The sequence below is a fragment of the Dunckerocampus dactyliophorus genome, chromosome 7, assembly GCF_027744805.1.
Source record: "Dunckerocampus dactyliophorus isolate RoL2022-P2 chromosome 7, RoL_Ddac_1.1, whole genome shotgun sequence".
NCBI lineage: Eukaryota > Metazoa > Chordata > Actinopteri > Syngnathiformes > Syngnathidae > Dunckerocampus > Dunckerocampus dactyliophorus.
The window spans coordinates 27922263-27942558 of NC_072825.1; the positions used below are offsets into that span (position 1 = coordinate 27922263).

General features: G+C 44.1%; 1 protein-coding gene across 1 annotated transcript; it reads left to right on the forward strand.

Moving 5' to 3' along the window:
- Positions 1–334: 334 nt before the first annotated feature.
- Positions 335–16473, forward strand: LOC129185293 (CBY1-interacting BAR domain-containing protein 2-like). The gene is made up of 9 exons (XM_054782123.1): positions 335–354; positions 560–800; positions 882–950; positions 4528–4629; positions 6279–6284; positions 6383–6487; positions 12870–12992; positions 14627–14695; positions 16336–16473. Exons 1-9 carry the CDS (start codon positions 335–337, stop codon positions 16471–16473), a joined length of 873 nt encoding a protein of 290 aa, XP_054638098.1.
- Positions 16474–20296: the final 3823 nt, after the last annotated feature.

The window sequence follows — 20296 nt, forward strand, 5'->3', positions numbered from 1 at the left end:
ACATTACATTATAATATTTATTATTATTATCATTATTATATATAACAGCTCTTAAATTAAACTTAATCTTAAATATAATATTCTTACACTGTAATATGGGATCGGTATCACCGATATCAGCCTGACTTTTACGAAATCAGTAGTATCACATTAAGAAAGTAGTAGCACATTAAGAAAGGCAATCGTCTTTGGCTATAATTACAATCTGCTGCCACCTTCTGGTCATAACCAAACGGACCTCCTTTCTGTGACGTCATGACAAGGCTGCTGCGTTACCTGGTGATAACGTAAACAGGGAGCAAAGCGAACATCAGAGCAGCAGACTGGTGCCAAAATGAACAGTTTCTTTCCCAGGTAAGGTTTATCATTAATAAGTAGAAGTTGTGTGAATGTAATACCTTTTTTATGTCCTACTATGTATATTTTCAAAGACAAATTTTAGAATTGAATTAAATCAGTAATAGTCATATTTAATTTTTTTAAAAGCATGAAAGTTGCAGTAAGATTGCTTATACAATGTGAAAGGCCTTACTAATAGTATTGTATATGTTCCTGGTAGTTTTAGAAGTGTTCAGGTGAGGAACCTGCAGCATGTAGTGAAAGATGCTGAGGTGCAAATGGGTGAGCTCTGCTGCCTGCTGGCTTCTTACACCAGAGCGACCGCCAAGCTCCGTGACAAGGCGGACAGGCTGGTGGCTCAGCTCTTTGACATTTCAAACACAGAAAACGCTGAGATCCAGGTGGGCCTGAAAACCCTCGCGGATGACCTTGCCATGGTGCAGGACTACCGGCAAGCAGAGGTCGGCTTTTGTTGGTGTCAACGTACTACTGTACATAGATGAAGTTATGGTAAATTGGACAAAATTGGCTTTGTGTTGCAGATCGAGAGACTGGAGACAAAAGTTGTTGCTCCATTAAAAGCATATGGCGCCATTATTAAAAGTAAAAAGGTTAGTTGTGATGCACAAAATACTTTTAGCAAATTACATAAGTAATTACTGCTCGTACTGCTGATCCCCCACATGAATGTAAAATAACATTAATGTTGATTTAAAGAAAAAATGCACTTTTTTGGGAATTTTGCTCATCATCCACAATCCTTATGTGGGACATGAACACACGTCTTTCTCTTTTCTCTGCCTTCTAAAGATATAAAAACTGCTACCAAGAAAATGGGACGCACTTATTCTGCCTTTAAAACCTTCTGAAACAACTCCAAAAAGCGCCAACAATGCTCCATTTACATAATGTGACCTGCATATTAACTAAGCCACAGCTATCTTGCTATTATTATTGTTATGTCCCATTATGTTATGTGTTATGTGCATTAATTACCTGCCTCTTTTTAGCTGTTTTCATATGTTTAGAATGCACAGTCTCTGTTAGAGACATGTGTTCATGACTCACATTAAGATTTTTGATGATGGGCAAATAAAAAAAAAAGTGCAATTTTCCTTTAATATACAGGAACCTCTGTTAGCGTCCGCCTCAGTTAGCAAATTTTTCAGTTTGGCCTCGGTTTGCGTTCATTTTCCGATCAGCGTAAAATATGGCGCATGTCTTGTTGTGTTATTTAATACACTGTGTGAGTACAACTGTGTTCTTCATGTATTTTTACCACAAAAAATCCTTAGCTTCCAACAAAGAAGCTAGCTTGCTAACGAAGTGGCAACTGGAACTGGACCAAAAATGTTAACACAAAACCCGTCTTATAGTTTTGCATATGCATACAACACTTCTAAATGCATATACAGTAAATGACAAATGAAAGTAATAAATGGACATTTAAGCTTAAGTTTACCTTCATTGAAGACGTGACTGTTCACACAATGTCGGAGCGAGCGACAACCTTCCTGTTTTGTCATGAGTTATTTCTTGAATTCAGTTCAGTGGTGTTTATTCCCTTCTTTATCAAAATGCTGACACTTTGGTTCCGTTTTGTGTTGTTGAGGTGAGAAACCGGATTGAATTCAAGAAATGACTCATGGCAAAACAGGAAGGTGGTGTCTTGCTGCCACATTGTGTCTTTGGGAACACTCCCATTAAGAATCACGTCTTCAGTGAAGGTAAAAGTAACCTTAAATGTTAATTTATCCCTTTCATTCATCATTTAGGGGCTGCACGGTGGTCTAGTGGTTAGCACGCGGGCCAATACAGGAACAGCCTGGAGATCGGGAAGACCTGGGTGGAGTTTGCACGTTCTCCCCGTGTGCGCGTGGGTTTTCTCCGGGTACTCCGGCTTCCTCCCACATTCCCAAAAACATGCAGGTGAGGTTAATTGGCGACTCTAAATTGTCCATAGGTATGAATGTGAGTGTGAATGGTTGTTTGTCTATATGTGCCCTGTGATTGGCTGGCGACCAGTCCAGTGTGTACCCCGCCTGTTGCCCGAAGTCAGCTGGGCCCCTAATGCCCCATGCCCCCGCGACCCTAATGAGGATGAAGCGGTATAGAAAATGGATGGATGGATTCATAATTTATATGCATTTGGAATTGTTTTCTCCATGTAAAAGTATAATTGTAAAATTTTTAAAATGTGTTTGGTGTTAATATTTTTGGCTTCCATAAGAAATAATGTAAATCCAATGAATCCGTATTCATTGGATTTACATTATTTCTTATGGGAAAATTTGATTCGGTTAACGTCCGTTTCGGTTAGAGTTGGACCTTCTGAATTAATTAATGGCGCTAACCAAGGTTCCACTGTAAATTTTGTGTTTGGTTGTTTTTTTTTTTTCTACCTCTGGACTATTGTTAGACGTAGCTGCAGGCGCACCTGAGTTCAAGTAATTGGCTTCCTGCTTATATCATACCTGTGCCGTGTTTTGCGTGCCTGTGCTTTTGTTGATAGTTCAGCTGTCGTCCCCATGCCCAGATTACACTTTTTGTCTATGGTTCCCTTTTTGTGCGCCTTCTGCTCCTCATTGGCTCCTCTTTTTGTTGTATGTTGTTTCCACAGTAAATGCCAAGCAGCACGTTGCCTTTTGTTAATTGTTCCCCACTCACATTGTTTAGTTTTGTGCTGTGTGCAAGTTTCATTGATCAAACCTGCTGCCATGTCTCCGCATCGTGGGGTAACACTGAATTCAGTTCTAATGCAGGGGTGTCCAAACTTTTTTTTTTCCAGCAAGGGCCACATAGTGAAAAATGAAAGGATGCAACTTTGCCACTTTGATATTTTGTAAAGCTGCTAAGAAGTTACATACATAACTCAAGAAAAGAATGCATCTCAGCTTTGTCATGTACTTGTACAGTATTATTGTATTATCTATTCTATTGTATTACAAGTCTATATTAACTTTTCTTTTTGTAAAAATATGACTTTATTCACATATTATCACTCCAATGTCCATCCATTCTTTTTCTATGCCGCTTATCCTCACTAGTGTCGTGGGTATGTTGGACTTTGGGCTGACTTTGGGCGAGAGGCGGGGTACACCCTGGGGTACAGAGTCAATCGCAGGACACATATAGACAAACATTCCCACTCACATTCATGTGAGTCGCCATTAGTGAATTTAGAGTTGCCAATTAACCTAACATGCAACGGAGATTCAAACCCACATCTCCTGATTGTGTGGCCAATATGCTAACCACTTGGCCACTGTGCGGCCCTTTTTTCCAATGTAATTTTCTAAAAATTACAACTTTATTATGTTGTCTCACAATGTTACGACTTTTTCATTTTTTCAATTCTGACTATATTTTCATAAAATTACAACAGTTTTCTCCCAATTCTGCTGTTTTTTTCCCCAACTATTTTAACATTGTTCTTGTAAATTTTCTTCTCGTAATTACTTTATTCCCATAATATTTGGACTTTATTGTCGACTGTTTCAAAACTTGACTTTTTCTCGCAACCTAATATTCTAAAAATTACAACTTTATTCATTTTCTTTGTTTCACATAATTACGACTTTTAAAAAGGCTCTGCTTTAATATTTCTTCTTCTTCCTTATGCTATTAAAATTATATTTTCCCTCGTTACATTATTCTTGTAAAATTCAGACTTTTTCTCGTTAGATCACAACTTTTTTCCCACTGGTTTGACTTTATTGTAAAATGATTGCAGATTTTTCAGTTTTTGCGGTTTATTTTTTATGCGTTCTAGTGAATTTATACATTTTTAGAATGGGGTGCAAATGACCATCGGGTTGCACTTTGGACACCCTTGTAACAGATCATGACACGAGCAAGCTTAACTAGGTAATTCATGGATTTGCATACATACTGTACATATGCAGAAAATACATGTTCAAAATGAAAGCGTTGTTGTTTTCATCCACACATGAAGGAAACGTATTTGAATTTGATTTTCCAATTTGGATTAACCTTCCAGGTCAGAGACGTATTGTAATACGGTAATAAGAGAAAGCAGCACCATTGAATGTTTTTTGAAATGTAATTTCAGGACAAATTCTGAATATTTCACTTGTGTAATACTATGTGGTCATCATCAGTCAGTGCTTGGAAATGTAAAATTAATGAGTGGATTGTGTGAGTTGAGAGATGATTTTGTTGTTGCAGGCTGAAATGAAAAGGTTCAACACTGATCTTAACAGAGAGCTGAAGGAATTACAGAAACTGGAGAATATCCGGCTGAGGAACCCGGCAGACAGACAGACCATTGTATCCATCATGACTGGCATATGAAAACCCTTCAATGTGCTGTATATCAACTATAAATATTTCTACTATTATGATACAACGTACATCTTCAATGATTGGGTTGGGATTGTTTTGAAAGAATTGGGTGTAATTTCACCTCAAAGAAGCACTTGTTGTATCCATCAACAACAATTAGACCAATCTTCTTGGCAGAAGTGTTTCAATTCATTTAAATTGCTTGGTTTCTTGGCATGGACCAGACTTTTAATCCCAGTCCACAAATGCCCAATAGGGTTGAGGTCGGGGTGATGGCCAAGCAGCCTGACATGGTGGTGGTGGTGATACATATAGCAGGATGGCGACATCTGGACGAAGGAACAGGAAAAGATGGAGAAATAGCAAGGGCTGAAGGAAGAGCTAGAGAAAATGTGGGTTGTGAAGGCAACAGTGGGTGTAGTAGTCCCCACAATGGGTGGATGTCTCCAGCAGATACCAGAAACAACATCTGATATCTCCGTCCAGAAGAGCACAACACAGGGAAGAGTTACCATCCTAAACAGAACCCTGCAGCTCCCAGGCCTCCGGTAGAGGACCTAAGCTTGATATACAGTAGACGCCCCTACAACGGAAATAATCCGTTCCAAGAACCTTTATGTTGTAGGGATTTTATGTTATACGAAGCGTAAAATACATGTAAATAGCCTAATCCGGTCCAAGATCTTCCCAAACTCACACCTTTGGGCCTTCAAAATATTCAAAGTGCACCAAATATGGTGGGAAAATATGAGAAAACAGCATAAACATAGTAGAGTAACATTCCAATATAAAATAAGGTAATAAGGTATAATGGTAGATGGAGAACGGCCGTATAGTCTAGCAACATCACTTAATTTCATACCACCTTCATGCTTCTGGATCATTTCCTGCTTTGTTTCGATCAACAACTTTTACCTTTTTTTCTTCTCACTTACACTTGGTTTAGGGCTCATGACTCCCGTAATTTTAACACAAAGAAAAGTAAACAAATTAAAAAGAGATTTCAATGCGTTCAAACTAGTTTAAGGGCGACTAAGATGAGGAACAGAGCAGCATGTCTCTCATAAACACACAGACGCGCTGGATTAGTCAGCCAATGAGATGAGAGCGTAGGCGGTGCTCCGATAATCAGCCAATGAGAGCATGAAGCGTCAGAATTTCTGCATAACTTCCTGTTTCTTTTCGATTGACAACTTTTGCCTTTTTTCTTCTCACTTACACTTGGTTTAGGGCCCATGACTACGGTAATTTTAACACAAATAAAAGTAATGAAACTAAGAAGAGATTTCAATGCATGCAAACCAGTTAAAGGGAGACTACGATGAGGAATACAAACATGGATGCGCTGGATAAGTCAGCCAATGAGATAAGAGCGTAGGCGGTGCCCCGATAATCAGCTAATGAGAGCGTGAAGCCAGAAGGCGTCACCAAGTGTACTCTGTTAGTCTCTGTCGCTTGCACGGACTTGACGCTTTACGTTATATGGAATTCCTTACGTAATACGATGCAAAAAATTTACATAAATTCTTTACGTTCAGTGGAATTTACGTAAAATGAGGTTTACGTTATGCGAGGTACTACTGTATATATTTGATACTGTATTTTTTTTTATTTTCCTTGACAAAATATTTCAGTCCAAGGTAGGGTGATTTTTGTGTTGTGAATGTGATGGAATTTATAGGTTTCTTGTGGAGACATGGAGATGTACGTACTGTATGTGTGCTTGATGGATTAACAGGCACAAGTGAATGCCAGGAAAGCTTCCAGCAATGCAAAGCACAGCATAAGAAACATGGAGGAAAGCATCCTGGGCTTCCAAGACCAGAAGTTACAGGACATCAAAGTCAGTCTCAACATACACCCACGTAACATGACCTTGACGTTTGTTTTCCTCTTTGCACCACCGTCAAGATTTCAAATAAAACAATTAAGATGTGATGGAGCTAAATCTCTAGGTCCTGTCCTTCTGCGCCGTACACGTCTGAAAAAAAAAGGCGTATGTTTGTTTTTTTTAGACTGTTTGATTTGTTTTTACAGTCTTGTCTAGATGTTGACAGATAGCACTAGCTGTTCCAAACTTGGGACATTTTTGGACAATTTCCAACAGCCAACTCTGGATCATCTGCAGTTCTAATATGTTACTTTAGGTTGTTTTTTGTTTTTTTTTCAGTTTTCAACATTACTCGGGCGGATTCTTAACGCTTTTTATACTTGTTATGGCTGCAAACAGCTCATCCTCCATCGATGGAACTCACCTTACGCAACATGACAACATTTTGACAACAGAAGCATAAAAAATTTATGTTTTCACAGCCATGACATGTTATATACTCACATACACTCCTGATCAAAATCTTAAGACCAGTTGAAAAATTGCTCGAATTTGCATTTTGCACATTTGGATCTTAATGAGGTTTTAAGTAGAGCTACAACATGCAAAAACAAGAAGGAGGAGTGAGACAAAAATCATTTTGAAAAAGTTATTTATTGAAAACAACAATTAAACAGAAATAGGTTGTTTATCAGCTGATCAAAAGTTTAAGACCACAGGCTATAAAAGCCCAAACCTGATCAAAATTTTCATTTTCTGTCAGGCATTCACACTGTCATGCCCTCCTCATGGCTAAAGCTAAGAAGCTTTCTCTTTTTGAACGTGGTCGGATTGTCAAGCTGCATCAGCAAGACCTTTTGCAGCGTGCCATTGCTGCTGAGGTTGGTGCAGTAAATCAGTCATTCTACATTTTTTGAAAGCATTTCCTGAGCATTATGGAACAAAAAAGTCAAGTAGTAGACCCAAAAAAAAACACACCTGCGTGGAGCCGGAGGATCCAATTGGCTGTCCATCAAGACACAGGGCGGTCTTCGACCCACATTAAGGCCCTTACTGGTGCCGACTGCAGCGCAATAACCATCAGACGGCATCTGCGGGAAAAGGGTTTAAACAACAATAAAGGAATTCAAAGACCTCGTCGCCTTCAACACTACAAAACTGCCTGTTTAGACTTTGCCAGGGAGCATCAAACATGGGACATTGAAAGGTGGAAAAATGTTTTATTTTCTGTTAGGAAAAAATGTAACCTTGACGGTCCAGATGGCTTCCAACGTTACTGGCATGACCAGGAGATCCCACCTGAGATGTTTTCTACCCGGCAAAATGGAGGGGGGGTCCATCATGATCTGGGGTGCTTTTGTCATTCAGTGGTACACTGGAACTTCAGGTGGTGCGGGGTCGTCAAACAGCAGCTGCTTACGTGCAGATGTTGCAGCGGGCATCCCTCATGACTGAGGGCTCTCGTCTGTGTGGTAACAGCTGGTTTTTCAACAGGACAACGCTGCAGTTCACAATGCTCACTTGACCAAGGACTTCTTCAGGGAGAATAACATCACTCTTTTGGACCATCCTGCATGTTCCCCTCATTTAAATCCCATAGAGAACATTTGGGGATGGATGGCAAGGGAAGTTTATAAAAATGGCCATCAGTTCTAGACAGTTGATGCCCTTGGTGAAGCCATCTTCACCACTTGGAGCAATGTTCCCACTAGCCTCCTGGAAACACTCGCATCAAGCATGCACAAACCCATTTTTGAAGTGATTAACAAGAACGGTGGAGCTACTCATTACTGAGTCCTACTGAGAACATGTTTTTTGTTATTTTTTGAGCGATGGTCTTAAACTTTTGATCAGCTGATAAACAGCCTGCTTCAGTGTAATTGTTGTTTTCAATAAATTACTTGTTCAAAATGCTTTTTGTCTCACCCCCCCCCCCCTTCTTGTTTTTGCATGTTGGAGCTCTACTTAAAACCTCACTAAGATACAAATGTGCAAAATGTAAATTCTAGAAATTTTTCAACTGGATTTTGCTCACGAGTGTATTTCATGTAGGCAAACTGTTCATCATCACACTCCCTGTCCCTCAGTTAAGTAAATCATTTATGGGACTCAAGTTGTACAAGTGTGATGGTACTCCAAAAGAATAGTATTTCAAGATAACTGTGATCCAAACAACCGTATTTCAAGATATATTCCAAAATAATAGTCATCCTCCTCCCTGAGCTACCACCTTATCATGGTGGAGGAGTTTGCGTGTCCGATGATCCTAGGAGCTAAGTTGTCAGGGGTTTTTATGCCCCTTGTAGGGTCAGCCACAACAAACAGGTTCTAAGTGAGGGATCAGACAGAAAGAGTAGCTCAATAAACCATGATGATAAAAAACAGTGGACCACGTTTTCCCCTGCCCGGACGCGGGTCATCGGGCCCCCCCTCTGGAGCCAGGCTGGAGGAGGGGCACGATGGCAAGCGTCTGGTGGCTGGGCCAACGCCCATGGGGCCCGGCCGGGCACAGCCCAAAGAGACGACATGGGTCCCCCGTCCAATGAGCTCACCACTCATGGGAGGGGCCAAAGGGGTCGGGTACAGAGTGAGCTGGGTGGCAGCCGAAGGAGGGGACCTTGGCGGTCCAATCCTCAGCTACAGAAACTAGCTCTTGGGACATGGAATGTCACCTCTCTGGTAGGGAAAGATCCTGAGCTGGTGCATGAGGTTGAGAAGTTCCGGCTAGATATAGTCGGACTTACCTCAACGCACAGCAAGGGCTCTGGAACCAGTCCTCTTGAGAAGGGATGGACTTTGTTCCACTTTGGCGTTGCCAGCAGTGAGAGGCGACGGGCAGGGGTGGCAATTCTTGTTGCGCCCCAGCTTATGACCTGCATGTTGGAGTTTAACCCGGTGAACGAGAGGGTAGTTTCCCTCCGCCTTCGAGTGGGGGGACGGGTCCTGACTGTTGTTTGTGCTTATGCGCCAAACTGCAGAATACCCACCCTTACACCTTTTTGGAGTCTCTAGAGCAGGGGTCACCAACACAGTGCCCGCGGACACCAGGTAGCCCCCCACAACCACATGAGGCGCCCACAAGCCTGCTTTTCATTCAGGTTTTCAGTTAATAATGTGAGAACACTAGAAAGAAAAGTATTCTGAAACATAAAATGGGAGTTGTGGATACCAGCATTTTGTATGGTAAAACAAGCATATTTGATTTGTTTGGGTTGAAAAAAGGTATGAAAATAATTTCTACAAAAATGAGTAGCTTGTGGCCATTTTCATTTTCTAAAAGTAGCTCTCGCAAGAAGAAACGTTGGTGACCCCTGCTCTAGAGGAAGTACTGGAGAGTGCTCCCTCAGGCGATTCCCTTGTTCTGCTGGGGGACTTCAACGCTCACATTGGCAGCGACAGTGAGACCTGGAGAGGCGTAATTGGGAGGAACGCCCCCCCTGATATGAACACGAGCAGTGCTTTGTTATTGGACTTCTGTGCTCATCACGCATTGTCGATAACAAACACTATGTTGAAGCATAAGGGTGTCCACATGTGCACTTGGCACCAGGACACCCTAGGCCGCACTTCCATGATTGACTTTGTGATCATATCATCGGACTTGCGGCCATATGTTTTGGACACTCGGGTGAAGAGAGGGGCGGAGCTGTCAACTGATCACCACCTGGTGGTAAGTTGACTCAGATGGTGGGGGAGGATGCCGGTCAGACCTGGCAGGTCCAAATGTATTGTGAGGGTCTGCTGAGAACGAGTGGCAGAGTCCCCTGTCAGTTTCAACTCCCACCTACGGGACAGCTTCAACCATGTTCTGAGGGAGGTGGCGGGGCGGACATTGAGTCTGAATGGGCCGTGTTCCGTGCCACTATTGTCGAGGCAGCTGATCGGAGCTGTGGCTGTAAAGTGGTCGGTGCCTGTTGTGGCGGTAATCCCAAAACCCGTTGGTGGACACCAGTGGTGAGGAATGCCGTCAAGATGAAGGAGTCCTATCGGGCCTTTTTGGATCATGGGATTCAGGAAGCAGCTGACAGGTATCGGCAGGCCAAGCGGTCTGCGGCTCTGGCAGTCACCGAGGCAAAAACTCGGACATGGGAGGAGTTCGGGGAAGCCACGGAGAACGACTTCCGGACGGCTTCGAAGAGATTCTCGACCACCATTCGGCATTTCAGGAGGGGGAAGCAGTGCACAGTCAACACCGTGTATGGTGTGGATGGTGTGCTGCTGACCTCGACCGGGGTGGTGGTCCCCCTTTTCAAGAAGGGGGACTGGAGAGTGTGTTCCAGCTATCGTGAAATCACACTCCTCAGCCAGCCTGGTAAGGTCTATTCAGGGGTTTTGGAGAGGAGGATCCGCCGGATAGTTGAATCTCAGATTCAGGAGGAGCAGTGTGGTTTTCGTCCTGGTCGTGGGACTGCGGACCATCTCTACACTCTCAGCAGGGTCCTTGAGGGTGCATGGGAGTTTTCCCAACCAGTCTACATGTGTATTGTGGACTTGGAGAAAGCATTCGACCGTGTTCCTCAAGGAATTCTGTGGGGAGTACTCCGGGAGTATGGGGTATCGGACCAGCTAATTCAGGCTGTTCGCTCCCTGTATGACCGGTGTCAGAGTTTGGTTCGCATTGCCGGCAATAAGTTGGACCCGTTTCCTGTGAGGGTTGCACTTCGCCAGGGCTGCCCTTTGTCACCAATTCTGTTCATTATTTTTATGGACACAATTTCTAGGCGTAGCCAGGGCATTGAGGGGTTCCAGTTTGGTGGCTGCAGGATTGAGTCTCTGCTTTTTGCAGATGATGTGGTCCTGCTGGCTTCATCGAGCCGTGAACTTCAACTTTCACTGGTTCGGTTCGCAGCCGAGTGTGAAGTGGCTGGGATGAGAATCAGCACCTCCAAGTCAGAGTCCATGGTTCTCGCCTGGAAAAGGGTGGAGTGCCATCTCCAGGCCAGGGATGAGATCCTGCCCCAAGTGGAGGAGTTCAGGTGCCTTGGGGTCTTGTTCACGAGTGAGGGAAGGATGGAACGCGTCATCCAAATACAGTGGAACCATTGTTAGCATCAACCCCGGTTGGCGTTTTTTTTCAGTTAAAGTCAACTTTTTGCTAAAATTTTGCTTCGGTTTACGTACATTTTCTGGTTAGTGTACAAAATGGCGTGCATCTTGTCATGTTGTTGCTGCGTGAGTCCTACTATAATCTAAATGTATTTTTATCACAAAACATAGCTTCCATTGAAGAAGCTAGTTGCTAACAAAATGGCAACAAAATGGACTGAAAGTCAGCTACAAACCCGTCTATGATGTCATCAGTGGTTGACTCTCAAAAATGTTAACTAGGTCTGTCAAATGCTTAAAAACTTTAATCAAATTAATTGATTCTCACCATTTGCAACTTTGTGTGAAATATGCCTTTTTTACTGTATTTTATGACAAAAAAGATAAATGACATGCCACATTCTGTATATTTGTACGTATTAGGAGCTCCAAATGAACTGAAAATTTAAATCATGCTAAAAGATACCACATGTCTGAAAATCTATTTGCCTAACATTAATTTCTTTATTAGAAGCAGAACATTTGAATCACACTTTAACCTCTTTATTATGAGCCATTGAGGGGTTGCATTCAAAAACAAAACTTAATTATTTAAGTTCAATTGTTTTGAGTGTAGATGTATTTTCTGGGCTTTCCGAGCATACTTAAATGGAGCAAAAGTTACTGTTTTCCTTTGTCTTTCTGTTTATTTAGACCACACATATACGCATAATAAAGACAATATAACGTTCGGAGTACCCGAGTGCACCTTGGTAGTCTAGTGACAATGAGGAAGTGTCAGAGGAGAACTACAGACGTGTTTGTGAGTTTGAGATACATACAGTACATACATACATATGGTGTTGGAATTGTACTGCTGTTGATGTGTTCAGGTCTGAACAAAGTTATAAAAGTGCGTCAGACTCTGTGGGGAGGCTACTGTGTCTCTCTCATCTGCCGTCATAACAGAGAGGGGTGGCTTGACAAGGTGCGCATGCATTAATTATACGAAAACTGTTCAGGAAATAAATTAGTTACGTACTATTTTTGACAGCTCTAATGTTAACTCAAAACACGTTTTTATAGTTTTACATGCATGAAACAAACTATTATTCATGTGTAGGTAGAGGTTTCTCAGACTTATTTAGACATGACTCTGGCTGTTCTCTTTATCGTCCATGGCCAAAAAGTGTGAATTTGCCGGCCTTTGACACTGTCTGACAGAAATATTTAGACGGAAAGAGATGGAACCGTTAAACGGCAGTATGGGAAAGAACTACCTCACAACACACTGCACCTTACCCTCCAAACAAGCATTTAGAGCAGCATAACAGCAGAATGGAATAAAGATATGCTTTGTTTTTAACAGATGATTTTCATGGAATTCATCAGAGTGGAGATGCTTTTTCATGCTAAAGCACTGGAGGTCTATTCACACACATACCACAACTTGGAAGTAATGAACACTGGCACTGGAACGCACCATCAGGAGGTATTGATCCTTGATGATCGCACATACTGTAACCATCAGTGCACTCATTTAAAAGTTGTCATTATTAGTTAAATACACTCCTGATCAAATCTTAAGACCAGTTGAAAACTTGCTAGGATTTGCATTTTGCAGATTTGTATCTTAATGAGGTTTTAAGTAGAGCTACAATATTAAAAAACATTTTGAAAAAGTAATTTATTGAAAAGAACAATTAAACTGAAATAGGCTGTTTATCAGCTGATCAAAAGTTCAAGATCATCGCTCAAAAAATAACAAAAAAACAGAACAAAAAATGTTGTCAGTAGGACTCAGTAATGAGTAGCTCCACCGTTCTTGTTAATCACTTCAAAGATTGGTTTGGGCATGCTTGATGCGAGTGTTTCCAGGAGGCTAGTGGGAACATTGCTCCAAGTGGTGAAGATGGCTTCACCAAGGGCATCAACTGCCTGGAACTGATGGCCATTTTTATAAACTTCCCTTGCCATCCATGCCCAAATGTTCTCTATGGGATTTAAATGAGGGGAACATGCAGGATGGTCCAAAAGACTGATGTTATTCTCCCTGAAGAAGTCCTTGGTCAAGCCAGCATTGTGAACTGCAGCGCTGTCCTGTTGAAAAACCAGCTGTTACCACACAGACGGGGGCCCTCAGTCATGAGGGATGCCCGCTGCAACATCTGCACGTAAGCAGCCGTTGTTTGACGACCCTGCACCACCTGAAGCTCCAGTGTACCACTGAATGAAAAAGCACCCCAGATCATGATGGACCCCCTCCATTGTGCCGGGTAGAAAACATCTCAGGTGGGATCTCCTTGTCATGCCAGTAACGTTGGAAGCCATCTGGACTGTCAAGGTTACATTTTTTCTCATTCGAGAATAAAACTTTTTTCCACCTTTCAATGTCCCATGTTTGATGCTCCCTGGCAAAGTCTAAACAGGCAGTTTGGTGGCGTTGAAGGACACGAGGTCTTTGAATTAGTTTTTTGTTTTTTAAATCCTTTTCCCGCAGATGCCGTCTGATGGTTATTGCGCTGCAGTCGGCACCAGTAAGGGCCTTAATGTGGGTCGAAGACCGCCCTGTGTCTTGATCGACAGCCAATTGGATCCTAAGGCTCAGTGCAGGTGTGATTTTTTTGTGTCTACCACTTGACTTTTTTGTTCCATAATGCTCAGGATCTTTCAAAAAATGTAGAATGACTGATTTACTGCACCAACCTCAGCAGCAATGGCACGCTGCAAAAGGCCTTGCTTATGCAGCTTGACAATCCGACCACGTTCAAAAAGAGAAAGCTTCTTCACTTTAGCCATCAGGAGGGCATGACAGTGTGAATGCCTATTTCTGTTTAATTGTTGTTTTCAATAAATTACTTTTTCAAAATGCTTTTTGTCTCACTCCCCCTTCTTGTTTTTGCATATTGTAGCTCTACTTAAAACCTCATTAAGATCCAAATGTAAAAAATGCGAATTCTAGCAATTTTTCAACTGGTCTTAAGATTTTGATCAGGAGTATATATATGTACTTGAAAAGAGGCCACGGATTATTGTGTAAGTATTGTAAATGTAAAATCAATATTATGACAACCCTGTCTTTCCACTTTATGATTTTTGACATTTAAACACATGGTTCTTACCCAGAAAAGGGTGGCGTGCCATCTCCAGATCGGGGATGAGAGCCTGCCCCAAGTGGAGGAGAACTCTTTCAGCGTGAGACACTTTCTTCAAAGTCAGTCTCTCAGGGCCAACCATTTTTAAAGCATTTTGACTGATTTTTCAAGGCCCACAGATTATTATGTATACACAGAGAGCACCTTTAGAAAGAGTAGACTATCTTCTTTCATCAGGAAAAAAAAAGTTTGTTTCTAGCTTTTTCCATTCGTTAGTAATCAACCGTAGAAGATGGTCAAGTTTCATAAAAACAGTCTCGCTGCACTTCCTCTTCGGTTGCCTACCCTGCATGCCCTGGAGGGTCTCTGACTCCTGATAACGGGCTTCATTTGCTGCTGTCTGGGTCAGAGTTATATGTTGGGTACCCGGGTTGAGTGTGGGACTCCCCCCGCCCCCCAACTCCTCAGCCAGTACTTAATATACACATTAGACTACATTTGGCTGCCGAAGACCAAGTAGCCCAGGCGCCTGCCCTCGACTGCCACCCAACTCGCACTGCGCCTGACCTTATTCTTGCCCCTGCAGGTGGTATCTACGGTCCATAAAAATTATGAACGGAACCGGTGACAAAGGGCAGCGTTCCGCCAAGGCCACCGTAAACAGGGCAGTCAATTGATTGAAAGTTTTTAGTTGTGATTAATTTCATGAGTTTCGTAGTGAATGGGAGTGAATGGCATTTCATGTTCGTTTCACTTGGAAACTTTCGGGCCAACAATTCATTATATATGCGATATGTTTAGTTTATTTTCCGAGTTTTTAGGTGGATTAATACAGAATTTCAAGGTGCAGCCAAGGCATTGAGGGGGTCCAGTTTGGGGCCCTTAAGATCTTGTCTCTGCTATTCGTCGACGATATGGTCCTGGTGGCCTCACCAGGCTGTGACCTTCAGCGTTTACTAGGGCGGTTTGAGTGTGAACTTCTGGGATGAGACTCAACACCTCCAAATCCGAGGTCATGGTTCTCAGCCCTCTGGGTTGGGAGCAAGGTGTTGCCCCAGGTGGAGGACTTCAAGTGTCTCGGGGTCTTGTTCACAAGTGAGGGAAGGTTGGAGCGTGAGGTCGACATGTGCCGTGTCTGCAGTAATGCTGATTGTTGTACCAGACCGTGGTAGTGAAGAGAGAGCTGAGCCGAAAGGAAAAGCTCTCATTTTACCGGTCAATCTATGTTCCCACCCTCACCGATGGTCATGAGCTTTGTGTCATGAACAAAAGAATGAGGGTGCGGATGAGTTTCCTCCATAGGGTGGCTGGACTCTAAAAGAGGGTGAGGAGCTTGGCCATCCAGGAGGGGCTCAGAGTAGAGCCGCTGCTCATGAGGAGCCAGTTGAGTTGGCTTGGGCATCTAGTCCAGATGCCTCCTGGACGCCTCCCTGGTGAGGTGTTCTGGGCATGCCCAGCCAGACCTTGGACACGCTGGAGGGATTATGTCTCACAGCTGGCCCGGGAACATCTTGGTGTCCTCCCGGGGGAGCTGGAAGAGGTGGCCGGAGACTGGGAAGTCTGGGCTTCCCTACTGAGACTGCTGCCCCCGCAATCTGGATCCGGACAAGCGGAAGAAAATGGAAGGGAATAGAATGACTACTTTTGAGTTAAAAATGATCCAGTGAAAACATTGCCTGGAAGTCCCCTTTTAACATTGGATATTTAATTTTAATGACAAATTCTTTTTTGTCTCCACAGCTTCTTAATGAAAGGACATTGAACACATTTGCTGGCCATGTGGACATTGCTTTGAGCAGACATTCTTCATTTCTCAGCCACTATTCCAGTCCTCTGGAGTCCCCAACAGGCCAAAGCATCCGACGTCATTACCATTAGAAGAAATGTTCAGGAGTCACACATCATGTACTGTTTTCAATGATGCTGTTGTGTAGCTGGGTAAATAGCGTAGCATCAGAGGTAGACAGACATAATTATTTGATCCCCTGATGATTTAGTAAGTAGTTATTAACACAGAGTAGTGCTCAATGAATAAACATTCAATCAAGGTTATAAATCAATTACTATTTGAGGTAAAGTGGGTGTTATGGGGGCTTGCTGGTTGGTGGGAGATTAAATAGTTACAACACACATAAATGATTTAATAAACTTTACTTAGATTTTTTTGTTAATATTCTGTCTGTCTTTGTTAAAATCAGCTGTTGGATGTTTTAGCTTGCTTATACTCTTCCTAACATGTTTGTTCATGCAGTTTCTAAATACAATATCGCGGTTCGATTATCGCTCCCTCGCTATGTCACGGTTTTTCAGAAAAGAATGAATGAATGAATGATTTATCACTATTATGAGTCAAAACAATATACATATTTAAGCAAATTGTATGTATTCTTGGCTAAATAAAGCATTTTCAAGCATAAAAAATGCTTGAAAAAGTTATCATTCAGTATCCTTGGCACTGATTGACTCAGCCTCACGCAGCATCCACCCAGATGGTGTCGCTCCATTGTGCTTTTTCCATTGTTCTTACACTGCGGAAAGTATCTTTGCTCTTGTGAGTGATTTCTAAGAACTTTTACATAAACGCCACAATGGCTCCTAAACGTCTAGCGATAAAACAAACTGCCAAAGGAAAAGGCTTACCATTCAAGTGAAGGTGGCAGCTCTATCAGCGCACGACGTCGGGTCAGATGGACGAAGCTCAAGCTCAGCCCTCTTCTGCAACATTCATGGATTTCACGGCAAGCAAGGGCTGATTCGACAAATTCCGGAAGTGGTACCAGATGAAGAGTGTTATTCATGTCTAAATTCAGTCATTTTCTATTATAATACAATACAGCAGTGGTTCCCAAACTTTTTACAGTCACGTACCCCTTCAAACATTTGACCTGAAGCCATGCACCCCCTACTCCTGCATACTTTAAAAACATTGACCTTTTTTATTTTAATTAACATGAAATATTCAACATAATTCATTGGTTCATTCATTTTACTATTGTGACGCGGAGTACGCGGGAAAACAGTTTATAATGGATCCCCAGATGCAGAAGACAAAAGAATTTGTAGGACAGGCTTTAATAGTCTCTGTTACCAGTAAGAACAAAAAACAACGGTGCGATAAGAAAAATCAAAAGGGCACCGCGACAAAAAGGGAATAACTGTACCCGGCTTGAAGGAGCTACGGGACATGTAGCAGGACTGCTCGGGAGATGACCTTGGAAGCGTGGTGTAGCATAGAGATCCGGAGGAATAGCTGAGTGCCGAAAACAGCAACAGGTGAGTATAAGTAGATTAGTTAATGATGAGCAGCTGCAGCACATCCCGCAGCTCCGCCCCAGGCAGGAGGGACCAGGGTCTGAGTGCAAAACATCAGCATGAGTAAATGCACCATAAACAGAGTAACAGTCAACAATGACCCAAACATACCAGTAGTGTCACAGCAAGGTGTGACAGTATTCCCCCCCTCCGTCAATGGACGCCCCCTAGCGGACTACCGGGCTTGTTAGGGAACCTGCGGTAAAAGTCAGAAATAAGTGTTTCGTCAAGAATGAGCGACCGGGAAATCCATGACCGATCCTCTGGACCGTAACCCTCCCAGTCGATCAGAAACTGCACACCCCTGCTTCGTCTCCTGGCATCCAGGATGGTTCTCACTGAGTAAGCAGGATGGCCCTCTATCTGTCGAGCGGGAGGAGGGGGCTCAGGTGGGGGATTCAAGGCGGAGGACGCCACCGGCTTAAGGCGGGAGACGTGAAACACTGGGTGGCACTTGAGGGATGCTGGCAGTTTAAGGCGTGCTGTGACGGGGTTGATCATCCGCTCCACTTCGTAGGGCCCAATGAATCTTGGGGCCAGTTTCTTTGACTCCCCCCCCCGGGTGATCTCCTGGGCAGATAGCCAAACCCTCTGACCGGACTTGTAGTTTTGGGGCTGGTTTACAATGGCGGTTAGCCAGTCTTTGGTTGCATCTGGCGGTGCGTAGTAGTGCGTCCCTAGTCAGACGCGGTGGGCGCAGCGGAGGAACGCTGCCACTGAGGGGGTTGTACAGCCCGCCTCCTGGGATGGAAAAAGCGGGGGTTGATAGCCGTGGACATGGAACATGGTCCAGCATGGACAACAACATGGAAAGGGGAAAGGCCTGTAGAGGAACAGACGAGTGTATTATAGGCATACTCGACCCACGGAAGGTAGCTGGACCAGGAAGACGGGCGCTGGTGACACACGCACCTCAGTGCCGCCCCCAAATCTTGGTTGGCTCGTTCCGACTGTCCATTCGACTGGGGGTGATGGCCGGACGATAAACTGGCTGTGGCGCCCAGCGACTTGCAGAAGGCTTTCCATGCAGCTGACGAAAATTGTGGGCCTCTATCGGAAACCACGTCCTGGGGAATCCCGTGAAGGCGAACCACGTGTTGGATCAACAGCTTGGCGGTCTCCAATGAGGAGGGAAGCTTATGGAGGGGGATAAAGTGCGTCCATTTGGAAAACCTGTCCACTATCGTCAGAATGACTGTAAATCCTCTGGAAGAAGGTAAGCCAGTGACGAAGTCTACCGCAACATGAGTCCATGGCCGGGAGGGAATGGGGAGGGGTTGGAGCAATCCCGCAGGAGCCTGATGAGAGGGCTTGCTCCTGGCACAACTGGTACAGGCCGCAACGAAGCTTCGTGTGTCCGCTTGGAAGGTCGGCCACCAGAAACGCTGGGCCAGAGGAAGGCCGTCCGCTTAGCTCCCGGATGACAGGCAATCTTGGAGGCGTGGGCCCACATCAGCACCTCGGAACGAAGCGCCGCCGGAACAAACAGTCGGTTGGGAGGGCAACCTGCTGGGGGAGGGAAACCCTTGCCAGCCTCAGCGACGCGTTTTTCTACCTCCCATCGGAGGGCCCCCAGGATCCGGGACTGGGGAAGGATGGTCTCCGGAGAGGAATCCTCTACCGCGGGTGCAAACATCCTTGATAGTGCATCGGGCTTCCCGTTGCGTGAACCTGGGCGAAAGGTGATGCAGAAGTTGAATCTGGTTAAGAAGAGTGCCCACCGTGCCTGTCGGGGGTTCAAGCGGTGGGCAGCGCGGATGTAGGCCAGGTTCTGGTGGTCCGTGTAGATGGTAAATGGCTGCGTAGCGCCCTCCAGCCAATGTCTCCATTCCTGAAGGGCCAGTATCACCGCCAGGAGCTCCCGGTTGCCAATGTCATAGTTCCTCTCTGCTGGGGACAGGCGTCGGGAGAAGGCGCAGGGGTGCAGTTTCTGATCAATGGTGGAGTGCTAGGAGAGCACAGCCCCTACCCCTGAGTCGGACGCATCTACCTCAACAAAAAAAGGGATAGAAGGATTAGGGTGTGTTAACACAGGTGCAGAAGTAAACGCTGCCTTAAGACGTTTGAAGGCCCGGTCCGCCTCTAGCGACCAAACAAAGGGTAGCTTGGAGGATGTAAGCTTATTCAGAGGTTCCGCTACCTTACTAAAGTTCCGTATAAAACGGCGGTAAAAATTAGCGAACCCAAGGAACCTCTGCAACAGCCTCCTTGATATAGGAGTGGGCCACTCGACCACTGCCTGGATCTTGGCAGGATCAGGTTTAAGTTGACCCTTCTCCACAATAAATCCCAGAAAAGATACAGAGGGTGCATGGAACGTACACTTCTGGGGCTTAACAAATAACTGGTTCTCTAGGAGTCTTTGAAGGACCATCCGCACCTGCTGAAT